At 53.9% G+C, this 23,668-nt stretch overlaps 1 protein-coding gene across 3 annotated transcripts; it reads left to right on the top strand.

Moving 5' to 3' along the window:
* The first annotated feature begins 2,473 nt into the window (after positions 1-2,473).
* Positions 2,474-23,580, top strand: LOXL4 (lysyl oxidase like 4). 3 transcript variants are annotated; one of them, XM_063607499.1, is made up of 15 exons: positions 2,474-2,666; positions 8,163-8,471; positions 9,001-9,179; positions 10,087-10,292; positions 11,792-11,830; positions 11,993-12,212; positions 13,100-13,283; positions 13,461-13,615; positions 14,319-14,486; positions 15,527-15,689; positions 17,469-17,712; positions 18,797-18,912; positions 19,564-19,700; positions 20,089-20,200; positions 22,279-23,580. In XM_063607499.1, exons 2-15 carry the CDS (start codon positions 8,195-8,197, stop codon positions 22,347-22,349), a joined length of 2,271 nt encoding a protein of 756 aa, XP_063463569.1. In that variant the 5' UTR covers positions 2,474-2,666; positions 8,163-8,194; the 3' UTR covers positions 22,350-23,580. The 3 variants fall into 3 exon arrangements, with proteins under 3 accessions (XP_063463569.1, XP_034787148.1, XP_054949229.1); XM_034931257.3 differs by lacking the exon at positions 2,474-2,666 and adding an exon at positions 2,950-3,106; XM_055093254.2 differs by lacking the exon at positions 2,474-2,666 and having other exon boundaries at positions 3,018-8,471.
* Positions 23,581-23,668: the final 88 nt, after the last annotated feature.

The following is a 23,668-nucleotide window of genomic DNA, read 5'->3' as shown; positions in this document are numbered from 1 at the left end:
AACGGCAGGACAAATAGATGGAGGAGGCAGTACCTTAGGCACAGCAAAATAACTTACCCGAGGCCACACAATTCAGAAGCAGAGCTAGAACTCAGGTTGCCCAGTTTTAAAGCTGTACAGTTTCCTCCATACTGAGTCACAGAGGAGATGAGGCTAGAACTGAGTCCTGAAGGCTGCTGAGGAGGAAGTTTGCCAGCAGGCATGGGCACTGGGCACTCCACCAGGGTCACTACTAGGTTCACCCAGGTGCACCCTGGAGGCCACCACTTTCTGCAGGAGATTCTGGCCTTCCCACTTGGGAGGAAAGTACAGACCCTGACTTAGGCAGGAAGGGAGGGTTGAGAAGCACCCCATGGGGAAGAGATTCATGTTAGCTCCTTTCCCCGGGAGGAGGCAGGGAGAGGTGATGCTTACACACCCAAGTCCCTGGGTACTGGCTGAGGGATGAGGGGAGCTGCGGTAACTCCAGACACCTGCATGGTGTTTCACGGCTTCCACAGCCTCGTAAAGTGTTATTCCTGACCACTCCACTTTCCCCCCTCTCTACCCAGTGTATCAGATCCACCTTCCAAGGCACTTCTGGGAAGGCTTCAACCCTCAGACTTCCCTGCTCGGCATCCACACAGCCCTGTGCTTTCGCTGTCATTGATCACTTGCTCCCATCTGCAGATTACAGCTGTGTGATGTTGGCCAAGTCACTTAACCCCTTTGTGTCCCAGTTTCATTGTGTAAACAGGAGATGATGAAAGCATTGTCCACCGGTTTTTCGACCCCAGCCAGCCATGATGATGATAATGGTGATGATGCCTTGTCCTGCTGGTTGATTGTGGCTCTGTCTCCCCCACCACTCTGCAAATTCCTTGAGGACAAGATAGGAAGCACCTCTGGCTTGTCTGTATCGCCTTGGGGACCAGAAACTGGCACGCACCACTAGGTCCATTTATTCAATCCGTGAGCACTTCTGGAGCACTTGCTATGTGCCAAGCTCTGTGACAGGATCTGGGTTTAGAGATAAATAAGAAGCTCGGGGGTGGGTGGGGGTGTCCAGAGTTAAGGCAGACACAGACCATTATATAAAGAGTATGGAGAGGGTCACAGGCGCTGGGCTGAGGCCGGGTGAACATAGCCAGGCAGGAGGGAAGAAGAGGGCTTTCTCAATCAAATCAAAGCTGATTGAGATGAATCCAGTGGTCCCATCTGACCCCTACAGCAATCACATTTAAGGATGAGGAGATGACAACTCAGCCGAGAAAATCCCACTGCTAGTACTCCATGGGCTGGGGCTGGGACCAGAGCCCCTCACTTCTCAGGGTTGGGGGCTCACAGCGCATGCCTTAGAGATCCCCACTTCCACTGCTTCCCAGCCTTGGCCTCTGCCCAGAGTTGTGCAAATTAAAGGACTTCCGGGCAACATCCATTCATTCCCTGGTCTCTATCCCCCGCCCACCCCTGCGCTCCAGGGTATTTTTAGTTCTGGGCAGCCAGGCCTGGTGAGTGATTGGCAGCAGGCAGAGCCCACGTTTCCGAACCCTCTGTGTTGCTTCTGGCTCAGCATGAGAGGTGGCTGGGCCCTAGGAGGGGGCTTAGGCATACCTGGCACCCAAGCCCACAGCTGCCTCATTGTCCCTGGGGGAGGAGCTGGGCTGCTGCCACTGACCCGAGGCTGGGAGCATTCTTTCCTGCTGATTCATCACGGGGAATATTTTGGGCCCAGCTGGGGTGGGGCAGGGGCACTGGGGGGACATCTTGGACATGGGCAGCCAGGAGTGGATGGCAGGTCCCTGGCAGCAGGGTCATTAAGACCTGGCTGTCACCCAGGATTGAAAAGGTCCATCTTGACATCCTAGCTCTATCACACTCTGCCTGTCCGGGCTTATTCTTACTTGCACATCTGCCTCCCCCACCAGACTGGGAAGGCCCCCTCCAGGGTCTAGCACTCCAGCACCCTGTCTAGCATGTAGGAGAAAATCAATAAAGGCTTGTGGGATGAATGAACCTTTGGAAGGACGTTTAGGCAAGGTGGGGGCAAGAGGGGGAATCAGGTTGGGCAGCTGTGGGCCTAGGGAGGAAACCGGGAGGCTGGAACCCTCTGCCCATTTTACAGATGGGGCCAGTGAGGCTGAGGGCAGGACCAGGTCTAGGGGAAAGAAACTGGGGGCTTGGACTGGGGTTCAGGCACCTAGGTGCTCAGTTCAGCTGATGGGACTCCTCTCTGTCAGCCATGTCCACATTTCTTTAATTCTACAGTCCCTGCTCCCTGCACTAACACCCTCCTCCCGTGAGTCTGACAAGGGCCAGGACTGCATCATTCAGCTCTGTGAAGGGGTTCTCCCATTCACTGTGTATTGCCTGGAGGAGCAAGTTATGTCGCCTGGGGCTCAGTGTTCCCAGCTGCACAATGGGCAGCGCAGAGTTTCACACGGAGGGCGGGGGGGGCGGTATTCAGTAAACTCTGGGTGACTCGCCTGTTCCTGTAGGAGAGCACCGCTGCACCGCGCCACCTCGACCTCTCTGAACTGAGCCCCGGCCTCCCAGAAAGGGCGTCTACATTGTCCTAAGTGACCGAGCTCGTGAGATTCGGCCCCTGTGACAGCCGGGCGCTCCCGTGCGAAGGGTGCTGTGCCGGGGCCCTGGCACCCACCAGGACTCACAGACTGGGACTCTAGGTGGGCGTCATTACCTTGTTCGGCAAAAGAGGAAACTGTGCCTGGGAGAGGGACTCCCGAGGCCGCCGCGGCCCTCCCTGCAAAACAGCCGCGGGCCCAGCGCCGCCCTTTCCCGAGAGCTCCGCTCCCCGCGACCCCCCGCCGCCCCCCCGCTCCCCCCGCCCCCCGGGACTTCCCGGCCCCGCCGGCTGCGGCTGGGCGCCCCCGCCACCTAGCCTGTGTCCCGACGGGGGGCGCCGCGCGGAAGGCCGGGCGGGGCGCCCGCGGACTCCAGGCCCGCCCGGGGCGGGGCCTGCGGGGCCTCCTCCGCGGCCAGCTCGGGGCTGGGGGGCCGCGGGCGGCAGGCGGATAAAAAGGCCCCAGGGCGCCCGGGGAGGGAGCCCGTTAGCGCTGCTCCGCCGCGGCGCCCGCCCAGCCCCGGACTGTCCGCGCTCCATCTGGTGAGCCCCCGCCTGGCCGCGCGTCTGCCTCTTGGTCTGCCTCTTGCTGTCCCATCTGTCCTTCTGTCTCTCTGTGGGTCTGCAGGCCTCTGAGGGTTCCTGGAGACTGGGCCTAGGGGGCATGGGGGATCCCGTGGACCCTCAGCCCGGCCCTCCAGTCGCTCACCAACCTGCTTCCAACTGGACAAGTGACCACGCTGGGGAGCTTTGCCCAAGGCCCGCCCTGAGTGGTGCGCCCAGGCCTCAGGGGTGCCTGCGTGTCTTGTTTGTGTACACGCCGTGTGTAACCATTGCTCTGCCTTCTTCCAGGAAGGAGACAGGGAAGGGGCAAGGCGGGTTCAGATGTCACACTTACGACTTGGGGGACAAAGAACCAGGGCTGATCTGGGCTCTCCAGACCGGAGCTGATTATGTTGGGGGGTCGGCGTGTGACAGAAACACCGAAGGGAAGGGGGCAGGAGACTTCAAGCCCCCTCTTTCCTAGCCTGGACAGGTACAGCTCAGAGACCATTTGTTGGCACTGCTTCAGGTCCACAGAGTCAGTAACCCCGGGGAGGCTACAGGGCTGAGAGGAGGCTGCTGAGAAGAGCTGCCCAACGGCAGAGAAGGGGTGAGCCATCCTAAAGTTGCTGCACCCTCAGGACAGCACCCCCCATGCTCTCTCTTGAATACTCGGGCATTTGCTGTCTTCAGCCCTCCCTACCTGCGCTAGGTCAGGCCAGGTCCCAGCATCTCCTGGCACACCTGGAGCAGGTGCCTCTGTGCCTCAAGCTGGCAAGATCTTGGATCTGTCACTCGGCATTCAGCTAAGAGCACCCTGCCCAGTGCCCTCACACCACGGCCTGGGTCATAAATCCACCAGAACAGGGTGGAATTTCAGTGGGCTCCCGGCCTTCCTTTCCTCTTCCCCCTCTTCCAACATCCATTCTTGGTGGTTTTGAGAGTCCGGCGTCTAGCCAGGCTGCTTGGGTTTGAATCCTGGCTGGGCAAGTTACTTGACTTCCCTGGACCTTACCTTCTCATCTGTAAAATGGAGATAAGTATTTAATCCGTAATTTAAAATGTATAATTATTATCCTCACTTCCCTCCCCTCCTCTTTCCCTTCCACCTTCCTTCCCTCTTCTGTCCCCTTCTCCTTTATTTCGGAAAGTAACGGCCACTTTTGAGGCTGCTTCCTTCTCTGAGGGAGGATGCACAGCTTGGTCCTCTGTGCTCAGTGCTAGGGGAACAGACAGGTGGAGTCTGGTTGTGGGGTCAGGAAGCAAACACACAATGTGCTTTGTGGAAGGCTTTGTGGGAGGGCTTAATGGAGGGGGTGGCATTTGAGCTGGCCTTGTGGGATGTGTAGGAGTTTAACAATCTTAGATAGAGGGAAAGGAACAGTGAGAGCAAAGGCTTGGAGGCTGGGAGATGAAGGCTATAGTCTGGTGTGAGCAAAAGCTCTCGGGGGCCTATAGTGGGCAGGAAGGCCAATAAGAGGGGCTCTCCCTGCATCTAACTCTTGGTTCCCGCTGCCGTCCCCCCACCTTCCAGCAGCGTTCATGGAAGGGAGCTTCCCTGGCCCAGACCCCAGGGTCCTTCAGCAGAAGCCCTCCCATGCCCTCAGGTTGGTCCCTTGGAGAGGAAGGAGCTGCTGGCCTGGGACTGTCCACAGCCTGTAACAAGACCTCCTCAGTGTGTCAGGGACTTCAGCCAGGAGCCAAACAGCAGACCTGCCCAGCCTACCCTGGGCCCCATCAGAGCATGTCGGATAGGGGGGCTGTCTAGTGCCACCCCCTCATTTTACAGGTTTTTCAGCTGAGACTCAGAGAAAGGAAAATATTTGACTCTAGACACAATTTGGCGGCAGAGATAGAAGCATTCCAACTCCTGGGGGTGGTAGAGAAGGTGTGGTTGTCACTCAGCCCAGACCCATGTGATCACTGGGTCCTAATAGCTGAGAGACCTGAGGCTGATCTGTCCCATCCTTTCTTGCCATCTGGGGAGTGGTTTGGCTCAGTCCCTGGCTGTCTACCTCCTCCTCCAGGGAGCAAGGAGGAGGGAATGGGAAACAATGGAGAGCACTCTGCTCATGGGACAGCCAGCTGGGAGCCCCCACAAGCCTCTGAGTGACATGCAGAAGACAGTGTTTCAGTCTGGAAAGGAAGCGTGGGAGGGGTCAGAGGGGGAGAGCTGCAGAGGTGAGAATGGGAAGGCAGCCCCTGCACAGCCTCAGGGAGTGGAGAGGGGAGCATCTAGGCTCTGCAGTGTGGGTGGAGGGAAAAGGGGCAAATCTAGAGAATGCTGCAAAGAGGAGTACCAAGGACTTGCAGTTGAGATCGGACGTGGCCTCCATTTCCTTCTTTGTACAGAGAGGAGGTGGGACCAATCTAGACCAACAGTTCTATCATCGCTGTCACAGTAGCTGTTAATAATAGTTCATTGTTGGCCGGTGTAGTGGCTCACGCTGGTAATCCCGTCACTTTGGGAGGCCAAGGCGGGTGGATCACCTGAGGTCAGGAGTTCAAAAACTGATGTGGTGAAACCCTGTCTCTACTAAAAATACAGATAAATTAGCTGGGCGTGTTGGCGCATGCCTGTAATCCCAGCTACTTGGGAGGCTAAGGCAAGATAACCACTTGAACCCTGGAGACGGAGGTTGCAGTGAGTCGAGTTTGTGCCATTGCACTCCAGCCTGGGTGACAAGAGCAAAAATCTGTCTCAAAAATAATAATAATAATAATAATAATAATAGTTCATTGTTACTGAAGGCTTGCTCTTCTAAGGGTTTAATGTTTCTTCACTTAATCTTTACAAAAATCCTATGAGGTAGTTACTATTATTATCCCCACTTTACAGAGGGAGACACTGAGGCAGGGAGAAACTAAATCGCTGGCCCAAGATCACTTCCAAATGAACTGGTAGAGGCAGGATTCGAACCCCAGCAGTCTGACCGCCCAGCCTGTGCTCTCAAGCACTGTGCTGCCACCTCCCATCCATGCAACCACAGATATGAATGAGTGCCACCTACACACCTGACACTATTTTGGGAACTGGGGACACAACACATCCCCACTCCCATGGAGCTTCATTCCCAGAACTTGTTTAGTGCACTTTTAGGAGCCCACTCCACCCAGCCCTGCTGGCCAAGGCCGTTGAGAGGGAGTAGGGCAGATGCCATCCATGGAAGTGAGAGTGGCAGGGGCCTGTGAGAGCCTCCCCACTCAAGCAGATGAGCTGCATGATTCCCCAAGAGGAGCCATGGCCGTGGAAGAGGCAGGTCTCATCAGAACGAGCTTTCTTAGCCCATCTTCTCCATCCCCTGTTCCAGGTCGGCCTTAGCTTCCATCGGCAGCAGAGCCTTGGGGTGGAGGAGCTTCAGCTTCGGTGGCTCCAGAGGTCTCTGACAGCTCTAACCAGCTGAGACTCTCTCCTCTATGCCCTTCTCCACCTGCTGGTCCCGGGACCAAGGCTGCTGTGTGAGGGGGAGAGGACCTGCCCCCAGCCTCATCCCCTCTCTAAAGACCCAAAGAACGTCTGATTACAGCCTCCTGGAGACAGGGGCCCTCTCTGTTTACCGCCTGAAACCCTCCCCTGGCCCCTCGCTTCCTACAGGATGAAGGCAAACCCTCTGTGTAGTACACATGGCCCTTGATCATTGGCCCCAGCTCATCCCTCCATCTCTTTCCCCTCCAAACCCCCACACTGTAGTCTGGGGGTAAGAGAAGGGCACTTCCTGCTCTTGCACAAACTCACCTCTTTCCCTCTTTCCTAATCCTCTTCTCTGTATCTCGAATGCCCCTTTTCTCACCCAGGAGAATCTTATTTGCCCAATAAGGCTCAGGTTAAGTGTCCCTTCTTTGAAAGGCTTCCCTAATTCTTGCTTGAGCTTCATGAAGGTAGGGAGGGTGTTCGATGTCTTCATTTCTGTGTCCCAGGACCTGGCCTGAAGCAAGTATTCCAAAAATGTGTATTGAATCTGCATGAATCATATGCCTAGATGGATGTGAGGCTATCACAGGCTATCCAAGCTGCAGGAGGGATCCAGATGATATGTGGTTCCATCTCCTCACTTTAGAAATAAAGAGTCAGGGCCGGGCACAGTGGCTCACACCTGTAATCCCAGCACTTTGGGAGGCCAAGGCGGATGGATCACGAGGTCAGGAGTTCAAGACCAGCGTGGCCAAGATGGTGAAACCCCGTCTCTACTACAGATACAAAAAAATTAGCTGGGCGTGGTGGTGGGCGCCTGTAATCCCAGCTACTCAGGAGGATGAGGCAGAGAATTGCTTAAACCTGGGAGGCGGAGGTTGCAGTGAGCTGAGATTGCAGCACTGCACTCCAGCCTGGGCGACAGAGCGAGACTCTGTCTCGAAAAAAAAAAAAAAAAAGAAAGAAAGAAAGAAAAAAGAAAGAAAGAGTCAGGACCTAGAGAGTTGAAGAGACTTGCCCAAGCCATGCAGCCAATGAGTGGTGGAGTCCTTGATGCCCATCTAATAGCCCTTTCTGCTCCAGCCTTCCATGTGCCTTCTAGGTGAAGGCGGCACTTCACACATTTGATTAGGGTGCTAGGAACATCAGAAGGTGGTGGCAGTGTCCCTGGGGTAGATAGTCTTGACCTGAGGGCACCCTGGGGGCATCCGCTTGACTCAAATGGTGGACCACCTCGTCTGCCTACACATAAGATTTTAGGTGTATAAGAGCTGCTGTTTATTGTGTACTCACCAATGCTAGGACTTTGCTAAGCACTTTCCATACGGTGTTTTATTTAACACTCAACAACATCGTGAGATGGAGATTACTATCCCCATTTTACAGATGAGGAGACTGAGACTCAGTGAGGTTAAGTTTAAACTTCCTCAAGGTCATGGCGAATGTGGTGGATTTGAACCAAATCAGCTAGCCTGGCCCAGACTCAATTAATGCCACTGTGTGTGTGTGTGTGTGCGTGCACACACACACACACATTTGAGGGGGGTTTTCTTTCCTTTGTCTTGCCAGGAGCTGCCAAATTGCTGCAGAGGTCTGAGATCTGGGTAGAGGTGGTGATCACTGTCATGTTTACTCATTCCTCAGGTATCTTGGCCTCAGCTGTCCTTGAAGTCACCATGGCATGGTCCCCACCAGCCACCTTCTTTCTGTTCCTGCTGCTGCTAGGCCAGCCCCCTCCCAGCAGGCCACAGTCACTGGGCACCACTAAGCTCCGGCTGGTGGGCCCAGAGAGCAAGCCAGAGGAGGGCCGCCTGGAGGTGCTGCACCAGGGCCAGTGGGGCACCGTGTGTGACGACAACTTTGCTATCCAGGAGGCCACAGTGGCTTGCCGCCAGCTGGGCTTCGAAGCTGCCTTGACCTGGGCCCACAGTGCCAAGTACGGCCAAGGGGAGGGTGAGTGACTGTTGCCACCTAGTGGGATGGCAAGGAGATGGTAACAGTCTTCTCGGGCTGGGCTCACTGACACCCACCCATCCTTTAATACCCTGCTCATGTGACCTCCTCCACACGGCATTTCCTGAGTGCCTCAGCTGCACATGGCCCCTGCTCCCACCCTCCCATTCTCTCTTGTAATAAGGCCACCGCCGTCACCACCACTAAACTCTAAGTTCCTTGAACATAGCAATTGGCACACAGTGGGTGCTTAGAGAATGTTGAATGAAAAAATGGGCAAACAGGTAGGTCTGATTCCTAGAGCTACCCGGCATTTTCCAAAAACAGATTGTCTAAGAGCCAGCGCCCAAAGGAGGTAGCAGGCAGGGTTATAAATACTAATTCCCCAGGAGACCCAAACTTCCTCCTCCCTGCCACTTTCTCCCAGGGTTTGGAAGAGGTGACTTGGTAAGTGTGGGGTCCTATGCAGGAGGCAGAGCCTGTGACCTGCCTCTCTGTGCCATCTTTGAGCATCACCCCCACTCCACAGGACCCATCTGGCTGGACAATGTGCGCTGTGTGGGCACAGAGAGCTCCTTGGACCAGTGCGGGTCTAATGGCTGGGGAGTCAGTGACTGCAGTCACTCAGAAGACGTAGGGGTGATATGCCACCCCCGGCGCCATCGTGGCTACCTTTCTGAAACTGTCTCCAATGCCCTTGGGCCCCAGGTGAGGAGGCTGTTCAGGCTCTGGTCTGAGCCAAGGGCTGGGTCAGAGAACAGAGAGCCTCCCAGAAGATGGGCCTAGAGGATAAGCGAGGGGAAAGGGTGCAGTCTGCACTGAGCATCATCCCCAGGCCCCCGACTCCTGAGTGTGCCCTGCAGCAGGTGCATAAATAGAGGGCCCCAGACTGAGGCAAGGCAGGCCAGAGGACCAGAGCTGACCCCACTGGGAATCGCAGAAGCTGCTCCCATAAGGGAGACAGCAGTGGGTAAGGGGCTCCCTCATCCACGACGCCTGGCCACAATTGCTGCCTCTTCCCAGCACAAACAACCCTGAGCTAAAAACAGCCCAAGCCAAACAACAGGAGCGGGCAGGGCAGGGCTCTGCTGCCAGGCAGCCTCCAGCCTCAGGACAGCGGGCCATGGCCACTGAATGCAGCGTGTTGTGATGGGGACTCTGTACTGGTCTAAGTCATCCCAGGGCTAGGGTTGGGGGTTCTTGTGGGCCATAGGATCCTGCTGTGGTCTCAAGCAGCTGGTCTATGCCCATCTCAGCTCTCTCAGGGTGGTACAGAGAAGGCCCTTCCATGCCCAGCAAAAGCCTCCCAAACTCCAAGGGCTCCCATCCTGATCCCAGCGGGGGCCAGATCTGCCTAGTTCTCTCCAATTTGACAAATTCGAGGAACTGAGGGAAAGGGCTTAGACAAGCTGAGGTTCTGCCTTGCACTTACTCTGTGGCCTTTGATAATGCCTCCCCTTCTCTGGGCCTCAGTTTCCTGGCCTGTTCAATGACCGGGCTGGGTGGGATGGTCTCCAAAAGCTCCAAGCCCCAGCCTTTCTGCATGAAGATCTGCAGCAGGCTCCACTGGAGGAGCAGGAGCCCCGAGGCCCACAGGTGACTGTGCACCCCGCAGGGCCGGCGGCTGGAGGAGGTGCGGCTCAAGCCCATCCTTGCCAGTGCCAAGCAGCATAGCCCAGTGACCGAGGGAGCCGTGGAGGTGAAGTATGAGGGCCACTGGCGGCAGGTGTGTGACCAGGGCTGGACCATGAACAACAGCAGGGTGGTGTGCGGGATGCTGGGCTTCCCCAGCGAGGTGCCTGTCGACAGCCACTACTACAGGTAGGAGGGCGGCTGGTGTAGGCCCCACAGGAGGCAGGGTTGTGGGGCAGGGACTGAGTGTGTGTTTATGTGCGTGCATGTGATGTAGGGTGTGTGCATGAGTCTGAGTGTGGACCCATGTGAGGGGCAAGTAAGTGTGCACATGGCGAGTGTGTGATGTGTGTGGCATGTGGGACCTCGCAGAGTTCAGTGAGGACTGACTGGCAGTGGTGTTGTCTGTGGCAGGACATCCAGCAGGTGTTGGGATTGGGGGAGAGAAAACAGGCCCTACTGAGGAATGTGCCCAGATTTCTTGCTTCATGGGTGCCTCAGAATAATAAACAGGAAAGTGAATGAGGAAGACCTTCAGGATCCTGGGAAATACCTAGAAACAGTCAGAAAACAAACACTGCACTCTCGAATTATGTAAACAGAATTAACTAGGTACAGAACGCCCCCCCCCACCGCCCCCGGTGAAAACAGTTGAACATAAAACCGCGTGTCCTTGGTTAGAACACTAGACTTTCCTGCAGATACTTGTGGTGACACCCACGTGTAGAATTTAGACAAACTGTTCTGGCCTCAGCTCAGCCAGTGACTGGCGTTAGGGCTTTGGGGAGGGGCTCTGGGCCTCCATCCTCAATTCCACTGCTAATAGCCCAACGCTTCCCTCCTGAATTTCCTCAGCTCTGATCCAAGCCAGGCTGTGACTGGGTTGCGTGTAAGCGAGGCGTGGGGTGGGGCGCCTGGAGAGAGGAGACATAAAATATTCTGTCAGAAACAAGGCGGAACTGTCACAGCTGATTGCATCAACCAGTAAACGACAGCCACAATCATGGTTCTGCCAGATCCGTGTCAGGGAGGACTTGTGTGTTTCCCATCAAGGGAGAAATCTCCCGTAGTACGTCTGAGTCATCTGCCACCCCAGTTTGATCCTGCTTCCCTAAAGGGTTAGAAGGCCCTTGTTGCAGTGTCCTTGTGTCTCTGACTTAGAGGAACCCCGTTCTGAGGAAACAGGGGTGCTGGTCAGCCCCTGGCTCCATCCTTGGGGATCCTGGGATGCAGCCTGACTCCCCCTGCCTGGTAATTGCACATCTGGGTCTTGCTGACTCGCCTGCCACCCATGAGGAGGGCAGGCCTGATGGTAGCCTGGGTGTCTCTGGGCGGGCCGCCCCCACCAGCAAGGCCTTCACCTCCCACCTGTCCCCAGAGGGCCCCTTCTCTTGGGCCCTCCCTAAATGCTCCCCTTCCTCTGGACTTCGGAGAGGGCAAGCCTGATCCACCTGTCCCCACTCTAGGACTGGCTGAGGGACCTTGCTTGCCTTCCTTGTAAAATGGTTATTTGTGAGGTGGCCACCCCGTCAGGGCTGCTGTGAAGCTCAGCATTGAAATCAGATTAGTGCATAAGTTTACAAAATGTAAAGTCCTGTGCAAACTTAAGGACAACTATGAGGAACCAGGTGGCAGGGGGTGGGACTTCCACACCCCTTCCACCTCCTATCTGTTTTCTCCCATAACAGGAAAGTCTGGGATCTGAAGATGAGGGACCCTAAGTCTAGGTGAGGAGCAGCACCCTAGAGGGAGGAGGCAAAGGGGTGTGGCATGAAGGGCCTCTATCCCATCCCCTACCCTCCCCTTCCCTCCCTTCTACCTTGGCCTCCCTTAGTCCTGAAGCTCTTCCCTCAGCCCTTTCTCCACCCTCAGTCTCCCTTGTCCTCTAGGCTGAAGAGCCTGACGAATAAGAACTCCTTCTGGATCCACCAGGTCACCTGCCTGGGGACAGAGCCCCACATGGCCAACTGCCAGGTGCAGGTGGCTCCAGCCCGGGGCAAGCTGCGGCCAGCCTGCCCAGGTGGCATGCACGCTGTGGTCAGCTGTGTGGCAGGGCCTCACTTCCGCCCACCGAAGACAAAGCCACAACGCAAAGGGTCCTGGGCAGAGGTGAGCCCTGGGCATCCTGCACTCACACCACAGCTTGGAGGCACGGGCGGGACCCTGCCTGGTGGGGGGTGTGGGGAGGTCCAGGACACGCAGGAGAGAGGAACCAGACTGGGAGGAGGAGAGTGAATCACAGAACTGTAGAACTTTGGAATGTATTTAAAAGGGATCATTTATAGCCCTACCATAAATGGAAAGCTGACATCACCCGCCTTGAATAGAAGGTGACCGTAAAAACAGTAATTAAATCCTAACTACATTCCACTGAGGGCCGGTACTGATCCTGAGCCTGCTCCTGAGCCTGCTCCTTTGTTTTAAAGAGGAGATGAGCAAGTGCTTATGAGGTGGTAGAGACGCCTCAGTGCCAAACTGAGATGCCCTCATGAGGTGGTACAGATGCCGTGAGGTGGTACAGATGCCTCAGCGCCACACTGAGATGGCCTCGTGAGGTGTTACAGACACCTTAGTGCCACACTGAGATGGCCTCGTGAGGTGTTACAGACACCTTAGTGCCACACTGAGATGGCCTCGTGAGGTGGTACAGACACCTTAGTGCCACACTGAGATGGCCTCGTGAGGTGGTACAGATACCTTAGTGCCACACTGAGATGGACTTGTGAGGTGGTACAGATGCCTTAGCGCCACACTTGAGACGGCATCCTTGATGAGGCTGTGGGGGTGATTGGTCATTGAAGAAACGGAGATCAAGAAAAACAGCTTATTCAGGGTGACAGCTATGGGAAGTCAGAAGCAGGACTGGAACTCCCCATCCTTGGCTCTGGCCACCGCCATGGAGCTTGAAGGAGCCCCATTGGGGATCCCGCTGTGGGGGCTCAGTCCCTGCTGGTGCCTCCTCCTCAGCCATCCCTGAAGCAGGTTTCTCCCAGCAGGAGCCGAGGGTGCGCCTGCGCTCCGGGGCCCAGGTGGGCGAGGGCCGGGTGGAAGTGCTCATGAACCGCCAGTGGGGCACGGTCTGTGACCACAGGTGGAGCCTCATCTCTGCCAGTGTCGTGTGTCGTCAGCTGGGCTTTGGCTCTGCTCGGGAGGCCCTCTTTGGGGCCCGGCTGGGACAAGGTGAGTGAGACAGCCTGGGGAGGGGTTAGAAGGCCTGGATATGCCACTGGTCCATGTCTTGAAGGCCCTGGGGTGACAGGGCCAGGACAGAAAGTTATCCCCCTCTGTGAAGGGGAAGCCACAAGTGTGGGGTTACGGAGATGGAGCCTCGCACACAGCACCTCTCTCCCCGTCTAGGGCTAGGGCCCATCCACCTGAGTGAGGTGCGCTGCAGGGGATATGAGCGGACCCTCAGCGACTGCCCTGCCCTGGAAGGGTCCCAGAATGGTTGCCAACATGAGAATGATGCTGCTGTCAGGTGCAATGTCCCTAACATGGGCTTTCAGAATCAGGTGAGTTTGGGTCTGAGCATGGCCTCAGGCTGGGGGCCGGGAAACCCTGGGGAGTCCCCAGGACACCACATCGAGCTAGCGGGGAGAGGTCCAGGAGAAGCGGCTAGCGCTTCTGCTTTGGGCACCAGTCTGCCTTCCCTTAGAGCCGACCTGGCTGCAGCCCCTCCGAAATGTCAAGAGGCCACAGGGGCTCTGCAGATGGATGTGCTCTCCCATACCCATCTTGGGTCCCCTGTGAAGCTGAGAAAGAAGGTACCTGGGAAAGAGGGCCACAGGGCTGTCGGCACAAGGGAGTCTGTGTGGGATGCTCAGGGCAAAGTGTCAGTGCTAACGTGGACTGTGAGCAAGTCACTGGTGCCACTGTAAAATGGGGTTCACGCTCTCAGGGGGTCACTGTGAATGAGGCAAGGGACATGAAAGCCCTTTGCAAATTGCCAGTTGTCGTTAATGGTGGAGGGCAAGTGCCAGAGCAGGAGGAGCCCCTGGTCCAGGCACTTTGAGTCAGATTTCTCTAGCAGGCAGGGACATTAGAGACTACCTGCTACACTGTCCTCACCTTACAGAGAAGGAGACCAAGGCAGAGAAGGGGACTGTCTTGTCTAGGGTGACACAGTGAGCTGGCTTGGGCAGACCTCCAGGCTCGCAGCCCTGAGCTCTTCCCTGCAAGGCTACCCCACTCCTCACACACCCCTCGCCATTGCAGGTGCGCTTGGCTGGTGGGCGTATCCCTGAGGAGGGGCTATTGGAGGTGCAGGTGGAGGTGAACGGGGTCCCACGCTGGGGGAGCGTGTGCAGTGAAAACTGGGGGCTCACCGAAGCCATGGTGGCCTGCCGACAGCTCGGCCTGGGTTTTGCCATCCATGCCTACAAGGTAGGTCCCTCTGTTGTTTCTTCCGTATGACCTCTCACCCTCCTGTTCTGAGGCCCAAAACTTCTGTGCTAAAGCTGCTGCCTCTTTGCCCATTTGGCAATTCATTACTGAGTGAAACTATGAGCCGACATGATGCTGAGTGCTGGGAACAGTGTGGTAAACAAGAAGACATAGTCCTAATGAAATCGTCAATGAGGGACACATTTGCATCTGCAGGAAAGATGAATAGAAATTAGTCAGACAAGGTGGAGGAGGAATGAACAGCTTATGCAAAAGCCCTGTGGCCAGAGAAAGCTTGATTCAGCTGAGGAAATCAGGGCCAGGGATTGTAGTGTAGCTCTCTCTCAAGAGTGCTGTCAAACATGAGGGCAGAGGTGGCAGGGGCAAGATCACTCAAAGCTTGCAATCCACATGTTTGAAAGATTTCTTCCTTTGCTGTTTGGAAAACGGTTGGGTGGAGATTAACATGAATGCAAGGAAACACACTCAGGAGGCTACTGTAGTAGCCCAGGTGAGAAATGAAGCTGGACTGGACCAGGTAGTCCAGGAGAAATAAGTGGATAGATCTAAAATACATCAAAAAATAAAATCAAGAGGACTTAGGCATGACCGCAACAGAGAAACCTCTGCACTTGCACCCACACTGGCTGCCGCACAGTGTGGACTGGGCAACCCTGAGCACAACTGACGATCTGGGCCGCTTGAGGAGCAGCTGGGGAAATGTGAGCACAGCCCCCAGGGAGAGGGGCGGGGAACAGGACCCTCCTCTGCCATCTGGAAGAGAGAGGGGTGTAGGGCCAGTAGTGGAAGCCACGGTGGGTGGATTTTTACCTCCATATGTGGTGGGGATTTCTAACATCAGAAGGGTCCAAATGTGTCATGGACTGCCCCAGGGAATACGGGTTCTCATCACTGAAGATTTTCAGGCCCAGGCTGGACACAACCTGGTGGGGGTGGTATGACTGATGCCACACCTCAGATGGGAGTCAGGAGGTGACTCCAAAGGCACGCTGACTGGGTGACGCTGGCTGTCTTCTTAGGAAACCTGGTTCTGGTCGGGGACGCCAAGGGCCCAAGAGGTGGTGATGAGTGGGGTGCGCTGCTCAGGCACAGAGCTGGCCCTGCAGCAGTGCCAGAGGCACGGGCCGGTGCACTGCTCCCACGGTGGCGGGCGCTTCCTGGCTGGAGTCTCCTGCATGGACAGTGAGTGACGGAGGGCTCACAGGGCTGGGGACAGGTAGGCCTGTGCTCCCCTTCAGGGAGGGCCCTGCATGCTGGTCCCAGGTCTATGGCCAGCAGCATGGGGGAATGAAAGTACCAGCTCTGCCATTTCCCAGCTGTGTGGCCAAATCACCCATCCCATCAGGATCCATACCCTGCCCCCTCACGGAGTTATTGTGAGAAAGAACACTGAGAACATGAGAAAGCACAAGGACACGGAACGGCGGTTTTCAACTTTGGGTTATGACCAACAGTTACAAACAATGAAACAGGACAGAAAACAGCAAGGGCAGTTTTTCCTTGGAACTATGTGTGTACTGGGTTACAGCATAAAATGTATTTCTTACTGTGGTTTGTAGTCAGAAAAGCAGTTTGAAAGCTGTCGTAGAGGACATACAAATATGAGCACACCCGGGGCCAAGGCCCAGCTGTGTGTTCTCTTCCTGAGCTGTGGGATTTACCCAAAAGACTCTGGGACAAGGCCATCTGTGGCATTGCTCTGCCCCACAAACGCAGATTCTTAGGGCAGCAGCATCTCTGACATCTCCCAGCCAGGTCAGTGCCAAGATGGACTATATCCAGCCCAAAGGTTACAGATAGCATCAACCCAAGTGGCCACTTGACCTTGTTCTTGGCCAAATTTCGACACCAAGATATCCTTCATCTTTGTCAGTGAGCTCCTGGCTTCCTCTCTGTCCAGGGCACCCTGGGGAGAACACTGGGCCCATCCATCAGACCCTCCCCTGCAGGGATGGGGCATGAGAGTGGACCTCCCCATCACCAAGGCCTCCCAGCATGTGGGGAGCCTGCTCCTCACTTGACTCCCCTTCCTGGGAACCTCAAACCCCTCCCTGCTCCACTGCCTACAGTGGGAACGCTCTTCTTGAACACATTTGATCCTTCACGACAACTTGGCACAGTCAGCCAATCTGCAGTCTCTGTAACCACCTGTTTTTCCTCCCTGGCTTTTCACATTGCTTTCTTTCCTTTACTCTCTCTTCTCATTCTCTCTGAAAGCTCGCCTTCTTTCACCAAGAAACTCTAGGTTTGTCAGTGGGCACTTCCTGGCTCTCTCCAATATATACCACAGGACCCTACATGGCCAACTGCCAGATGCAGATGGCTCCAGCCTGGGGCAAGCTGCGGCCGGCCTGCCCAGGTGGCATGCATGCTGTAGTCAGTGGTGTGACAGGGCCTCACTTCCGCCCAGGACTACTTTAGTGATAGTGATTTTTAGTGACAGTACAGGCAAAGTATCCAGGTTAGGTATCAGCAGAGCTTTTTGAGAGGATTATATGAACTAAGCTACATAAAGGCACTTTACATGCTTAAAAGCATTTTACAAAATAAATACTAGCTTCAACTGCATGTTTACTTAGGCCACACATGTTACAGGTGTCATCAGATTAATATCACCATTATCTTCATCTTACAGATGATGAAAATGAGAGACAAAATGGTTAAGCAGTTATAGAGCTAGTGAATTATACAGTCAGAAAGTAAGCCAAGAATGAACCCAGGTGGCCTGGCTCCAAAACCAGCAAGCCTAACCATGACACTGTAGCTGCCTCCCAGGTTAAGGTGATAGACTTCCTTTAAATGTTATTAGAACTCACCATCTCCTGACTCTTAAAACTGCCCTTCTTTTGTGGGGTCCTCTCGGAGGGTTTAATCTGGGGGCAAGCTTGTCCTCTGTGCTGGAGACTAAGACTGGCTGCCTTTCCACCCTTTGAGTCACTGCCATGCCCTCCGCCGCCCCAGGTGCACCAGACCTGGTGATGAACGCCCAGCTAGTGCAGGAGACGGCCTACTTGGAGGACCGCCCGCTCAGCCAGCTGTATTGTGCCCACGAGGAGAACTGCCTCTCCAAGTCTGCAGATCACATGGACTGGCCCTACGGATACCGCCGCCTATTGCGCTTCTCCACACAGATCTACAATCTGGGCCGGACTGACTTTCGTCCAAAGACTGGACGCGATAGCTGGGTTTGGCACCAGTGCCACAGGTTAGAGCCTGCCCATGCATTGGCACTAGAGGGTTAGGAAGAAAAAGCAGGGTCCAGGGAGCAGTTTGGCCCTTCCCTGGCCACAGGCAAGTTTTCCTGGGAGGGGTGTGCGCTCTCCTTGCTGGCCTTGCCTGCAGGAGGCAGTGAGGACAGCGGCATCCACCTGCCCCTCCATCGTTCTCGCCTTCACTATGTCAATGGTGCCCGTGGGTTCTGTTTCCCACAGCAACATCCCATAGAGGCGTCACCGCCAGCAGAGTTGTTCTGTTAGAATGGTATTTGACACTTTTCCTATGTTGGATCATAGGCCTTGTCTTCAGAAGCCAGGTGAAGTGGGGACTCCCAGGAACCCGGGGGCCCAAAATAGACATCCCATCCAGGGTGCTGGCTCTGCAGGAAAAGCTCGCTGATTCCTTCAGCAGTAAGGCAAGGCCCTCAAAGAACAGCATGAACAGACTGCCACTAAAAAAGTGACAATGAACATTCTTTCCTATCAGGAGCTTCCAGACCAGAGAGAGGGAGAGACAATGCCTGTGACAAAGGCAGAATTTTTTTTTCTTCTTCAGAACACAGCCACGGGTGGAGAAAGTGGAGAGGAATGGGCAATGACTTTGGGACTTGGTCTCGCCTGAGATAATAAGCACCTTTCCCTGTAGCATGAAAAGAGCTGTCATTATAACTGGATTGGAAACAATGGTAGCAATTTGGTCCCAGGCTTACAGGGACCCTCTTCCCAGCAGGTCAGCTCCTAGGCTGCTCACAGACCCGGTGCCCCGCCTCTCCCCCGAGTTCAGGCCTTGCTGTCAGGCACCAGCCTCCTGGAGGCGACCAGAGCAGGGCTTCTACCTCTCGCCTGGGTTGAGACCCTAGGTGGTGGGGGCAGCTGTACTTGCTGCCTGGCAGGGGTGCCAGCAAAGGAGGCTGTGCGTCACACTAATCTCGGGTTTGGGAGGGAGAAGGGCACTGCCTACTATAACTTTCCTCTCGGGTCATGATGGGGCCTGGGGCCTGTCTTCCCTACCAGCCCCTCCAGAGAGGACCCTCTCCTGTTGCTGCCGCACTGACAGATCTACCCCTTCTGCAGGCATTACCACAGCATTGAGGTCTTCACCCACTACGACCTCCTCACTCTCAATGGCTCCAAGGTGGCTGAGGGGCACAAGGCCAGCTTCTGTCTGGAGGACACAAACTGCCCCACAGGTATGTGGTTTCCTGTCAGCACCTATCAGCATCTCCTTTTGTTATGTTCTTCAGCCCCTTTGGGATCAGGCTTTCTCTCTGCCCTGTTCAGCAGCCCAAGGCACCTGGAGACCCTGGCTTGAAAAGTTAGCATTCAAGGCAATTTCCTACCTTCTGAAATCTTACACAGGAGGTTTTTACTTCCTCTGAATTCCCCACACATTGTTCTTCTTTTAAAACACTCAGCACTTTCCATCTTGGAGAAGAGTTGCAGACCTGTCCTATCTCTGCTGAGCTCTCCGAGGGCAAGCATTGCCTGCTTCCTGTCTGCACACCCACAGTCCCTAACCCTTAGGAACTGCATGGTAAACACTGGATCTTTAGAGGTTTGGAAGGATGGATAGGCGGATGCACAAGTAAATTAGCACGGAAGCGTTGGAATCTCCCAACCACAGTTCCTAGTTCAACAGGGATTTGCACTGGAGCAGTCAAACAAATCCTATCTTTGTCACAAATGTGGTTTGCTATGGTGCTGGATTCACAGCAGGATTCTAGCTCTGGCGGTCCTTAATCTGTGAACTGGGCATGATGACACTGAACTGGTAAAGGAAATAAAAGACCTAGCAGAGTGCTTCGTCCTGCCTCAAAACCTGTCTGTCCCCTTCCTTACAGGACTGCAGCGGCGCTACGCATGTGCCAACTTTGGAGAACAGGGAGTGACTGTAGGCTGCTGGGACACCTACCGGCATGACATTGATTGCCAGTGGGTGGATATCACAGACGTGGGCCCCGGGAATTATATCTTCCAGGTAAGGCGGCTGGGGGATTCCCCACAGAGCCTGATTTCCTCCAGATGTTCCACAACTTTCCCTGAGGGCAAATGAAGGGAAGAATTTCCCATACAGGGTTTCCGACAGGCCTGTCACTTAAAGGAGCTGTCCTGTTAGGGAAGTAACAGTCAAGCTGGGTCCAATGAACCTGTGTTTGAGTATTGATTCAGTGAACACTGGATAAATCAGTTTCTCAGTTGGGACTTCTCAGTCCCTATCTGTAAAATGGGAACATCAGTACCTACTTCCTAGGTAATTGTAAGAATTAATGAAGCAAATAGAAACACATGTAAGGATTATCACAGCCACAGTCAACTCATTCAGAAACCAAATCGCCCATTTTCAGTTGTCCCCTCTTTCACTCCAGGTGATTGTGAACCCCCACTATGAAGTGGCAGAGTCAGATTTCTCCAACAATATGCTGCAGTGCCGCTGCAAGTATGATGGGCACCGGGTCTGGCTGCACAACTGCCACACAGGTAACTCCGAGCCACTGTGGAATCAGCCATCTATAGGCTCAGGGAGCTGGAACACTGTAAATGTACCCTCTGCTCCCACACTCCAGCGTGTGACTTGTATGTGTGTGGTGTGCAAAAGGCTATGGATGGAACAGAGATGCATTTCCTTTGACATCTTACAAGGCAGACTTCTAGAACTGGTCAGACCATCGGCTTCACCCAGTAACTACATCTTCTACATCCCTGTTTGCACTTAAGGCTGTTTGATTGTAAACTCAGTTTCCAATCTGTCCTAGAATCTTTCCTGTCACCTCAAGCCATGTCAGGATTTTCAAGTCCATTATTTTTCCTTTCTCTTTCATATAGAAGTTAGGGTTAGGGTCCTCACAGGCAAAAGTAGAAGTCCTCTTGCTCTGTGTTGCTGTCTCCAGCTGTGATCACTGCTTGCAAGAAGGGGACCATGGAAAACAGAGCCACTTACAGGATTGGTAGCATCAGTCAAAGGAAGCATCATGATCCAGTGGGGGCAGAGAAGAGGGGCTGTTCTGTCAGTAAAGACTCCCTCTATCTTCAAGGGTTAAAAATGCCCGTATTTGCTATGGGATATGCATTCACTCATACTTGCATATGTGCAGTGGGATGGGGCAGAGTTGTTCATTCAGTCAACAAACATTTACTAAGGCTTACTGTTGTGTTGAACGCTGTGCCCCAGAAACTGGGAATGTAAGTGTCAGATAGGGTATGCACACATGCAAATAGCCCCAATACTACTAATGTGTGGACTGAATGCTGAGCAAGCACAGACAGAAAGCAACCTGTTGGGGGCTAGCACAAGCTTCACAGAAGTAGTATTTGATCTGAGGTTTGAAGGAGGAGCCAAAGTCAAACATGGGAGGAGTAGAGAAAGAGCACAGGACTGGGCTTTGGAAGGCATCACCCGAATCCAGTCCCACCACTTTCTAGCTGGAGGACAGTGAGGAAATCACGACCTGAGTTTTCTGTTTTGTAAAATGGAGCTGTATACTTCAAACTTACTAAGTACTAGAGCTTTTCGCAGGGAGGGTTGTGATAGTTCTAAGATAATGGGTTTTATCCCATGGGCTTCTGGGAACTATTGACAAATTTCAGTCAAGGAGGCAAAAGATCATTTAGGTTTTCAAAAAATAACTGTGGCAACAGATGGACGAAAATGAGAAGAGGAAGAACAGTCTAAGGTTTCGAATTTGTGTGGCTGAGTAGATTGTGCTGCCACTTAAATGAAACAGGGATATTGAGAGGAACCAGGAACTGGAATCCAAGGCTACGCACACGGAGACAGCAGATCCTCCATAATCCTGGAATCAGGCTGCAAGGGTTCCCCGGCAGTGACAAGGGCAAGAAAAATAATGCAGTCCTGCAGGTCCTCTTGCCAGTGTTTAGGATCCAACAGGGCTAAACAGAAGTGTGCGGAAAACAGAAGGCACACTCGGGTGAGAGTCTGAGGTTATTTAATTAAAGGACTATTTATAAGAAAACAAGGAGTGTTGAGACATCAAGCATAAAGAAAGTAGAAAACCGTTATCTGCTTTAGGCTTGAAGAGGGGCAAGGGCTGCTTTGCAGCCAGGTGCAAGCCAGAGTTGCGAAGGAGGGTGAACCTAGCTCGAACAGGAGTCACAGACCATCACTGCCAGAACCACAGGGCCAAAGTAGGGGAAGGAATATCCGGCCTCTCTCCTTCCACCCTCTGACCTTCTGCTGTTGCTTTCCATTGACCCAACTCAAACAAACAAAAAAAGAGGACAAAGGAGCCAGAGTGATGTAATCGCTAGGCATCAGCTTCCTAGGGCACAGAGGAAAAAAAGGGCAGAGAATGAACCTGGGGAGGGGGGCAAAGGAGAATAACTAGCACAACTCTTTCCAATCAATAGCCTGTTCTTCCTGATGTTCCTGAAACCACACACCTGTCCCAGGCCTATTTCTATAGAATGACTGGTGTCTGTACCCATGCCATGACTTGATATAAAGGATGAGCTGGGCAGAGTGGATCTATGTAAGTTGTCAGGGAAGGGATGAGACTGTGGTAAGGTTGGCTACTTACCTGTTTTCCTTTGGCCCACAGGGAATTCATACCCAGCCAATGCAGAACTCTCCCTGGAGCAGGAACAGCGTCTCAGGAACAACCTCATCTGAAGCTGTCACTGCACACTCCTAGCTGCTGCCGATACACCAGATACCTCAGCTTATTGGAGCCATGCCCTTCACAGAGTCCCAACTCAGAGGAAAAGGGCCAGTGCCAAGGGGCACCAAGAACCTGCTCAGGAAGCCTTTTGATGGCAAGATCACCAATCCAGATGGTATTGCTCCCTCAGGATGGCTCTGGGCCTGCCCCTAAGGGCCTGTGGCCTATGGAATATGTCCTCCAGGCTTTGCTCAGCTGAGCTCCTCTTCTATAAGGAAACCCAGTCATCCCTGAATCTTGCCACAGAGATCCGGGATTCAGGAGCTCTCAGTTTCTTAGGGATGGACTATGGCCCAGTCCCCCATCTAAGTGGTGCTTTGCAAATGTCTTGGAGGAGTATAGGACAGAGGACCAAAATACACAGCAGGTAGTGTTAGCTCTCTGCTAGGAGCTCAAAGCAACACAACTTGTATCAAAATCACAACTGGCAGAGAAGCTGGTGGATCCAATCCTTTCTTCATCTGTTGTTATTTAGAACTCACCTCTCACACTCTGTTCTTTAGTATCCTTACCTTTATCTTACCACACACATGGGTGTTTCTATTATCCTTGGAAGCACAGACCTCGGGCATCCCCTTATTGCCTGATGGGCCAACACCAACAGTTACGGAGTGCTTGAGAAGGGGCAAGTTTCACAGAAATGGCCAGATAGGGCCTTCCTACAGAGCAGCAAGAGTAGGTCAAGCAGAAAGACTGCTGAGGTAACACGGACCCCAGCCCCTGTCAGGGCCTCTGCCAAGGAAATAATATGGACCATTTACCTGGCAGGCAGTCTGCTCTCTCTCAGGATCACCACGCATCTCAGGATTGGTCTAAACTTCAAGTCTCAACCAAGTGTCTGAAGTGAACTTTGCATTGAATAAATTTTTGCCATGGAAAGAACATCAAACAAGCCACTCATCTCTACAGAGATAAGAAAACAAGTTTGGCAGAGCAAGAGACAGAAGACCGTGGAGAAATCAGAAGGGGGAACAGTCAGTTTAGTTAAGGATGGAACCTGGGAAAGGCCACCATTCCTGCTTGATGGGGCTCTGATTTGCTCTTGCTCAAGTGGAATAAAACCCCATGGTCTTCTTGACATGATTCTTGATCTTTTCTCCACTGAGACACACTTAAGTGATGATCCTTACAGGACTGACACCCTAATGCCAATAAAAGTTGCTCATTATGGACTGCTACAAAGACCAGACCAGCTGTGATTATGTACACACCCCAGAACCACAGACCTACCCTTTTGCCTCCCATGGAGCCAGGGCCTGGGATACACAGG

The sequence above is a fragment of the Pan paniscus genome, chromosome 8 (assembly GCF_029289425.2).
Source record: "Pan paniscus chromosome 8, NHGRI_mPanPan1-v2.0_pri, whole genome shotgun sequence".
Taxonomy (NCBI): domain Eukaryota; kingdom Metazoa; phylum Chordata; class Mammalia; order Primates; family Hominidae; genus Pan; species Pan paniscus.
This window is presented reverse-complemented; position numbering and strand designations above follow the sequence as displayed.

Bases quoted from the DNA above. Each gene is read 5' to 3' on its own strand.
- LOXL4 (XM_055093254.2), top strand. From the start codon at position 8,009: ATGCCACTGTGTGTGTGTGTGTGTGCGTGCACACACACACACACATTT. The intron at 10,293-11,791 runs GTAGGAGGGCGG...CTCCCATAACAG, and splicing joins GTCGACAGCCACTACTACAG to GAAAGTCTGGGATCTGAAGA. The intron at 12,213-13,099 runs GTGAGCCCTGGG...TTCTCCCAGCAG, and splicing joins GCAAAGGGTCCTGGGCAGAG to GAGCCGAGGGTGCGCCTGCG.